The sequence below is a fragment of the Pterocles gutturalis genome, unplaced genomic scaffold (assembly GCF_000699245.1).
Source record: "Pterocles gutturalis isolate BGI_N339 unplaced genomic scaffold, ASM69924v1 scaffold21257, whole genome shotgun sequence".
Taxonomy (NCBI): domain Eukaryota; kingdom Metazoa; phylum Chordata; class Aves; order Pterocliformes; family Pteroclidae; genus Pterocles; species Pterocles gutturalis.
The window spans coordinates 9,314-18,033 of NW_010110760.1; the positions used below are offsets into that span (position 1 = coordinate 9,314).

General features: G+C 45.0%; 1 protein-coding gene across 1 annotated transcript; it reads left to right on the forward strand.

Moving 5' to 3' along the window:
* The first annotated feature begins 366 nt into the window (after nucleotides 1-366).
* On the forward strand, nucleotides 367-8,403 carry LOC104461810 (chromosome unknown open reading frame, human C2orf71). The gene is made up of 2 exons (XM_010073527.1): nucleotides 367-4,139; nucleotides 8,274-8,403. The coding sequence occupies exons 1-2, from the start codon at nucleotides 367-369 to the stop codon at nucleotides 8,401-8,403; spliced, it is 3,903 nt and encodes a 1,300-aa protein (XP_010071829.1).
* The last annotated feature ends 317 nt before the right edge of the window (nucleotides 8,404-8,720 follow it).

Consider the following 8,720-nt stretch of genomic DNA (forward strand, 5'->3'; position numbering starts at 1 on the left):
GCTTAAAATCTTATTTGTAATGAACATCTGTCAAGACAGGAGTGAGGCACGCAAGTCCTCTTAATCCATTAGCTCTAAATCCAGCAGAGCTTTCACACTCCTTTTTTGAATTGAAGAAGAAAACCTGAGTAGGAACATACAATGGGACAGCACACAACTTCAAGAGCAGATCCTGGGCAGTAAGCACGTGAGGTTTGGAGGCAAACAATAATGAAAGCTGACGAGAAAACTGGGATCATGATGAAAATCTCATGAGAAAAAGGCCAGCCTGCAGTTCAGGATGAAACAGTGAGTTTGATTCTTTGTTGTATTTTCCCTAGTTCATCTGGATTTTTAATCAAGAGCAAAGCCAAAGACAGAGAAAGGATGGGCTGCACACCCTCTCACAGTGAGATTGCTAATACTATTGCAAGAAGTGGTCTTAAGGCTCTGAATAAACCCAAAAGTATTTTGCGTATTGATCCAGGAGATAAAGGAATCCCACTGCTTGTTAAAGGTTCATCTTGCTACAATATTGATGAATTCCACCAATATGCAATCCAGAGGAAAGACTACCTGAGAGAAAAGGAGGATAAACTATCAGAGCAGGACAAAAATGATAATTTGCAATTATCTTCCAAGGCTCATTCAGATTCCCAGATTTCCCAGGAAGACGAGAAAATTGAGAGGACAGCCACAGATGCTGAAGCTGTTCTGTCCGAACTGATTGAATCTCAAAAACATATCACTGAGGCCATACAGATCAGAAAGCAAAGCTCCTGTGAATCAGAAACATCAGCCTTCATTTGGGATGACAAGAATGAAAGCAACGCAAAGCAAATCCCAAAGAAAGGAAAGAAGCAAAAAAATCATAAGCAGGCAAAGCAAGGCCGACCCAGCAAAATTAAAGAGAGGTCAATTTTGGCCCCGTGCGAGGCAGAGAAAAAGGTAGATTTCCCAGAACTGCTTGTTAAGGCTCATCAGAGTGCGTACGCCTACTTAAATCCCAACCTCTCCAAGTATGAAACTATACTTCATGTGGCCAGCCAGGCTACCCAAACTCAGCTCTTCCTCCAGCAGATGGTAAGCTTCCTCGTGCTTCGCTTTGATGAAATCAACCATCTCTTGGAAGAAATTGCCAATGATGGGGAAAATCTTCTCAAAGACGTAGGTGGGAATCTGGCCTGGCCAGCAGAAAAGGGTGATTTGAAGGAGCACCCTGATCTCCTGCAACAACTTCTGCAGTACACGGTCAATAAAATGCAATTACTGAGTGGGACACTGGCCTCCCTCACCTCTGACGCTTTGCAGGAGACATGCAGCTACCTGCAGTCTGCTGCAAGCAACTTGGAAGGAAAACTGAAAGCAAAGCAAAGCTTTGATGAGCGCCTGCTACGGACAGTGAGGCTGCTTGAAGCCTCAACGGTGGGATCCTCTCAGTCCCACAGCGATGACAGGACTCTCTATTCTGAGGACAGTGGCATTGGTGTGGACAATGAATCCCTCAAAGAGTTCAGTGCTCTCAGCCAGCATGGGGGACAAGCAAGCTGTGATTTCTCTTCACATGGACTTCTGTCCCAAAAGCATGCCAGAACAGTGGAGCACACGCATGATGGGACAGTGTCACCGGGCACAGCCGCGTCCCATGACTGTGCACTTGAAAGGCATTTTAAAGATATATTTTATTCATCCGTGCAGAGTAGGGGAGCAACTTCTTGTCAGGGTGGAGTACCAGAAGGCATTTCTACCATGCCCCAATATGCAAGCTTGAGCAAAAGCCATTCCTATAACTCCTTCCAGTCTGACTCTACTCAGGAAGGTGAACATTTCAAAATCGGTGAATCAACAGATTTTGTTTCTGATGATGATGATGACAACGAAGGTAGTACCCTGGGAGAGGATGATGACAACGCAAGTTTATCAGAAGTGCGGAAGGATGCTCTGCGGAGGAGGCCTCTGTCTTCGCCTGCAGTCACTGATAACACACAAAGACAGTCCATTAAGAGGACAGAGAATGCAGAGACAGAGGAAATTATTCTGAAGATGAAAGATGCCATCAGTGAAAAAATCAAGTTTGTCCCAGCTAAATCTGGGCATAAAGAATGGATAGAGGAAGAGAGCGGAAGAGCAGAACTCACAACAAGGCCCAGCACAGCAATGGGCAGCCAGAGAACCTTTGAGAAACAACGACGGTCCCGGTCAGAGGAGTCCCTCAGAAGCCAGGCAGAGGACCCAACCCTCCTAGAGCTTCAGAGAACTCAAAAAGAGCTCAGCAAAAGGCTGGAAATGTTTTATGGAAAGAAGGAAAAGAAGGATACAAATAACAACCTGGAGTCTTGGAAATCAAGATCAGCACCTTATTTGCAGGATGAGCAAATTGTATCTAGGTCCTCTAGCAAACTGAAGGCATGCCTCTCAAAAAATTTCAGCATCCTGCCTAACCAGGATAAAGTCCCTTTGTTCACTGTTGATCAAAAACCTGCCCATGAGCCGGATGAAAAAATAGGCAGGAAGCCTTTAAGAGCTGCTGTGCCCACCCAGGAGACATCAGGAGGGAAAGAAAAGAAGCCTCCTGAAGCACAAACGCTCAGTGGCAGCAGCTGTGCCTCCCGACAGTCTGTCAAAAAGCTTATTGAAACTTTCAGTCCTACTGACGATCTTGTAAAAGCCACACCTTTAAGATCCTTAGGACCAATAAAGTGCATCAGAAAATTTGGGCTTCCAGTCATCCCACCCACCGTTCCCTTTCAGAGAGGCCTGGCACCTTTAAATCTTAAGCATCGTGTTTCGCCAGTGGAAGGCACAAACCCCTCAAATCCTGATGGAGTTTCTTCTAGCTTTACAGATGCCTTTCCTCCTGCACCAGCTGCAGAATTAAGCAAGAAGGACACAAAGGAAGAGACTGATGAAGACATTGAGAACCTGCCACCACCACCACCTGAAATGTTAATGGACACTTCTTTTGACTTATCTGAGCCTGAAGAAACTGCAAGAGTAGAAGGAAACTCTTCAGAAGATGCCAGAAAGTCCACCAAAACAGAATTTCATGCTACTAAGAGATCACAAGTTTCCCCCAAAATGAAAGCCTCCCTTCAGTCCATTGACTTATTGCCAAGTAAAAATATCAGTGGCCCCAGTGCGATCGCTAATAAAGGTCTAAGGAATACCAGAGCAGGGGATGAGAAACTGCAGAGGTACTCTCTGGAGCTGAATCCTACCAACATGCACATCCCTAGCCAGGAGGAGATACTGGAAACCCAGAGAAAAGAGGCTGCAGATTTGTATAAGCAAACCCATAAAATTATTCCTCTTCAAAATCCCAGTGGGGTTTCAAAACCACACAGCAACAGCTCAGAGAGCAAAGAGCCCAATTTACCTGCAACTTCAGTGCAATACCAGAAGAACGGTTCTCCCAATTCACTCAGGAGAAATGAAAGAGGCTCAGCATTTGCCAGGAGGGTCTCCCCAACGAGAACTCCTCCTTCCTCTCCACCAACTGAGAAACAGCTTTTCAGCCCCCCAAACCACCACAGACACTCTCTGCAGGCTTTTAGCAACCTGCAACCGAGCTCACCAACCTTGCAGAGGAAACCCAGCCCCCCCTCTAGCCCCAGGGTGCCCAGCCCCCCTGCACAGAAGAAGCTGCCCTCTCCACCACCCCAGCGAAAACCACTCAGCCCTCCTGCGGGGCACAAGCAAAGCTCCCCAACACTGCACCGGTTGCTGGGCTCCCCAGCCTACCACCGAGATGCAAGCCCCCCTCCGTTCCCCATCGCCCCCTCCCCACCAACCTCTCCATCCCGCTCCTACAAGGGGCCGAGAGCTGGGCTGGACGCTGGGGACAAGCACCAGCTCTCCTCCAAGAGGGGCAGCAACATCCGTTCGATATTTTGCCCAGCCAGCTCTTCCTTGTTTGAAGCCAGACCTCCACTGGTACCCACCACTGCGGAGGTGACCAGCCAGCCTGAAGCTTCATCACTTTCCCAAAAGAGCAGTCTGCTTTTCTGGCAGCCTGGAGACCGGGCCAGAAAGCTGTCCCTGAGTGCCGCCAATCCTCAGCCATTCGTGAAGAGAAGTTTCTCTGACCGCCGACCAGGGGTTCAGTTTCGTCTTCCAGCTCCTGTAACATCTGGCAGCGAACCTGCACTTAACCAAGCAAGGTAAGAAACTTTCCACTTAGGGCCAAGAAAGCAGAAGTATAGCACTGTGTTTGCTTTCTAAACTCCTGATGGGAATTTAATGATTTCCCAGAAAAGTGCCCTGTTCATGTGCAGAATGGATGGCTGGGCAAAGATAGCATTGCAGTTGGACTAAATGATCGTTGTAGGTCCATTCCACCTGAAATTATTCTATTCTATTCTATTGTCTTGCCCCAGATTTCAGTAGACTACCAGTCTGTTTAAAGGGAAGAGTTAACTTTCCATGGCTTGCTCAAGATTTATACTTACTCATCTGCTGTGAAAGGCACCCCAGGGAAAATTCAGTATTCGTTTCTTGGCACAGAGCTCCCCTTATTTGCATGGGGCTAAGGACGTCCACATTCAATCTTAAAAGCTTTGAAGTAACCCTCAGGTTATAAACTTCTTTAAGTAACCATAAGAAAGAAGGCTTGGACCAAGAAAAAGGGTATTGTTCCTAACCAGCCTCTAAGTCAGTAAACTGTTCATCTGAAATCTGTATTAGAATGTTTCAGAACAGCTGGCAAGAATGATGGACAGATAATGTGCAGGCAAGGATCTATATGGATGTAATTATAGCTTTAAATTTTGAGCTTCTTGTGTAGGCTTTCAGATCTAGGTGCTGATTTCAAGTCTGATGGGTCCACAGCCCAAACCCAGTTTTCAAAGTGGAAAAACTTCCCATGGCTACTGGAGATTCATTGCTCTGAAAAAGTCAGTTTAAAGAAATTGAAGCATCAACACACACCAATTCCATGTTTGCAACCATTGGTGCCAATCTTTTAAAGATCTGGGCTTAGCTTTAGATTTTCTCTACCACTTAAAAAAATCCAAACACAAAACCAGACAGGAAACAGAAATGGGTATTTGGAAATACTCAAAGATCAGTGTAACAGCCTGGAAGTACAAAGGGTTGTTATTCTAGTTTCTTAACATCTTAGAATGTTTAAGTCCATTAAGGTCTAAGCTACGCAAGAGGATTAAGACCCTTCTCAGATAACCTCTCCTCATGTGAGGAGTATTTTTACTCTTGCCATGAAACAGCTGAAATCACATGAATTGTGCCCGTGAGTAGGGATTGCAAGACCAACTCCAACAGGAGATAAAATTGCACGCGTAAGTGCACAAGCACTCAGTGCGTTGTGAGTACAGGGACAGTCGTGGATGCTGAAGTCAGGTGTCCAGGCACTCCCTCCCCAAAGACAGAATAAGGAGCAAGTTTCCCATGCTGACTGTAGAGGAATGTGCTGAACAAAACATCCAAAAAACACTGGAAAATGTAAACTGTTTTGCATTCACAGTTCTAATACTGCATTACCTTCTGACATTTGAAGATTTCCTAAAAGTTCTGCACATTGTTGCTGGGTTTTCTGTTGTTGTTATGTACTGTGTGAAGTCAGCTTTGTCTATGCCAGTGCCTGCTAGCAGAAATAGATGTTTTTAAAAGAGACTTTACGTCAAACCTTGAAAGACAAAAGCCCTGGCAGTTTTATGGATCAATTTTTAAAACAGTCTATTATAAATTGTTAGCTAATTTATGCTTCAGTGGCGTGTATTATCTTTCTGTGGTAGTCTGTCAGAGCACGGAGAGTGATCTAAAAAAACTCACTGTAAATAAAGTAATCCCTTTCATGAAAAAAATTATGTATCCTAGTGTTATGATATACAGCATTTTGGAAGAACTAAATATACCTTGAGCCAAATTTGACTTATCATTTATACAAATGGACATCAAAAGTAGTCCTGCTGAGTTAGTCTAAATTTATATCAACATAAGCAAAAGGGAAATTTATCCCATTAATTACCATATGCAGTGATTTAAGAGGCAATACACTACTGTATGTTTTCTTACACTTTAAATAAGCTGCCTGGAGTAAACTTCTACAGACCTTGCATTAAATGGCCTAACGCAGCTATCACAGCAAACATGCTGATGGGCAGAGGCGGACTGTTTTAGGAACCAGCCTGTGGCTACAGCTCTGAGAGCCCCTCAGGTTATCTCCTCCTGCTGAGGACCGGAGTGGTTGCCACAGCTGTGAGCACCACATCCCCGTGCACAGATGCTGCCCCCTGCTCTTATAGCAGATGCTGTAACAGACAAACCACCACACTGATCCGTATTTCACCTTCAAGTTCATTAAGCATCCAAGGTTTTCTCTGCTTTGTAATTCATTCAGCTGACAGAGGAAAAATTCCAAATGTCTCTCTAAACCAGATGCTGTATATCTAAACTTCCTTGTTCTAGCCATGTTTGCGTCTCATCTCAAATTCACAAGCTATTCCCACCCAGCTGTCAGCCTCCTTCCCTTCATTCCTTCCCTTGCTGTGCCTCTCCAAGTACAAAATTGCCTCTTTTTTGTGTGTGTACTTTTTGTGTGTGTTCTTAGCAGCTTCAAGCACTTGTCTCAGGAGGGAGGGGAGGCAGAGGCAAACCTGCAATAGCATCACCCTTTTATAGGTAAAACATTTTGAAAATCAGCGAGATAGCCAGTCTCTCCCATGCTCCCAAACTCTGCAATATATCCCTCCACTTTTTCCATGCCCAATTACAACATCCATTTGCTGAGAAGCAGGTTGCAAAGATAATCTGACAGGAGCTTGTAGAAGTATTATCTTCCAGCAATTCATCAGACGGCTGAATCCCCTGCCCCACCCACCCCATTTTAGCAGAAACATCAAAAAAAAAGAGGCTACTTCCATCTCATCTTCCTAGCTGGCATTGCCAGCCATTAAATGTCAGTGCTGTGTGCAGGTTTGTGTGTCTCCTGCACACTAAGTGCTCCCCTAGAAGGCAAAAAGTGGTCCTTTCCCTGCCCACCCCATGCTCTACGGAACAGTAGGACTTCAAACATCATTAACCCTAGCTGGGGCTGGAGCTAGAGCTTTTGTGTTTACACTTAGGGTACCTGGATGAGAGTTCCAGTTTCGGGTTTCAGTGCTCAAATGGGATCCCATTTGGACAGCCTGTGGTTGGACAGACTGAGCTGACTTTGCTGGTTTCTAAGCTTGGTCATTTGACAGCAATCAGCAGTTATTGGCATCTTATCAAGGCATAACATGTACAATTGCTCTGCTCATAGAAATCCTGTTAATCTGTAATAGGATTTCTCTGTATGCAGTTAAACACAATAATATTTCATTGAGACTGCTAATCTCCCAAGAGACAGAGCAGAGACAGAAGATTAAATGCTGTTGCCTTTAAGATATTGTTCAAGGAGGGCTTGAGAATGGATTGAGTTGACTGAACCAGGCCCAAAGCAAGTAGCCCAAGTGAGACCTTCTGCAATCAGGGGATATTTGAATCTGGATTAGTTTCATCACTGGTCATGTATCACAAGTCTCTTAATTCAGCAGCTCAAATCGTTAAAGATCTAGCAGTCACAATAGGAACGTAACAGTTTGTATGTAGCTGAAAGCGAATTCCATTTATCTGTTTATGTACTTAAACTACAGCAATGATTCCCAGACAACTCTGGAATATTTCCCCATGTTGAGCTGAAACCACTTTAATTAGTTACAGCAACACAGGGCACATTTCAGCACGAAGGCCCATGAGCTACTCATGGCCAGCTCCACTGCTACAATCAGTCTTGATTCATAAAGTCCCTGAGCCTCTAGAGATTTGCCAGTGTGACCTCAGGAACATCATTTACACTTTCTGTGTCTAGTTCTCCTGTCCCCAGGGGGACGGATTTATACCACCAGAATACACATCCCGCAGTCACGTTAGCATACTCAGAAACCACTGTAACCACGCTAAGCAGATGCATAACAGAGATAAGACCATTCCTCCAGCAGAGTCTGGATTTGGAACAAGACTTTTCACTCAAATCTGTCTCTATCTGCAAGTGAACCCAGATTCATACTGATCCCCTGTTACACATAAGAAATATTTGCTTCCCAAGAGGGCTTTGGGCGGGGACACTACAGTGCATTTGTCAGCACAAGAATAAAATCTGGATGGTGCATATAAAGAGCGTGTATGCAGGAGGAGACAGGGAATGACATAGCATCATGCACCATTTCTGCATCAGGGGTTAACATGGTCTAATCAGTGCTGTTTTAAAAAGTCATGGTTTTTTTAGCCTCTTAACTTAAGCATCTTTCCTTCTGCAGCTTGGAGGAGAGCCCTAGAAAAGCAGCTGACTCTTGGAACAGCCCTTGCGTCCTTGAAATCAAGGAGTCCAACAGATCCGCTTCCCACCCCGAGCTCTACATCGTGGGCCAGGGGCTGCAGAGGGACTGACAGCAGAAGCACCCATGAAGGCAGAGGTACCAGCAAGGCCAGGAGCCCCAGAAAGAGGAAGCAGCCTTACCCAAGCCTCCAGAAGTTGTCTTAATTTTTTCTCTCAAGCAAACCATATAATGGCATTGCATCTAAAAACCCCCACTGGCCCCAAGAATCTAATGAAATATCCACAGAGTGGTAGCCAGCTGCTTCTGCTTTGGATTGCCTTTCATGGTTTAACTCAAAGATTTACACCAAACAAAAAAATACTTTGCAGTTGGGCAAGTCTGAGGCAAATCAATTTGATAAAGACAGGACCTGTGGCCAAGTCCTTT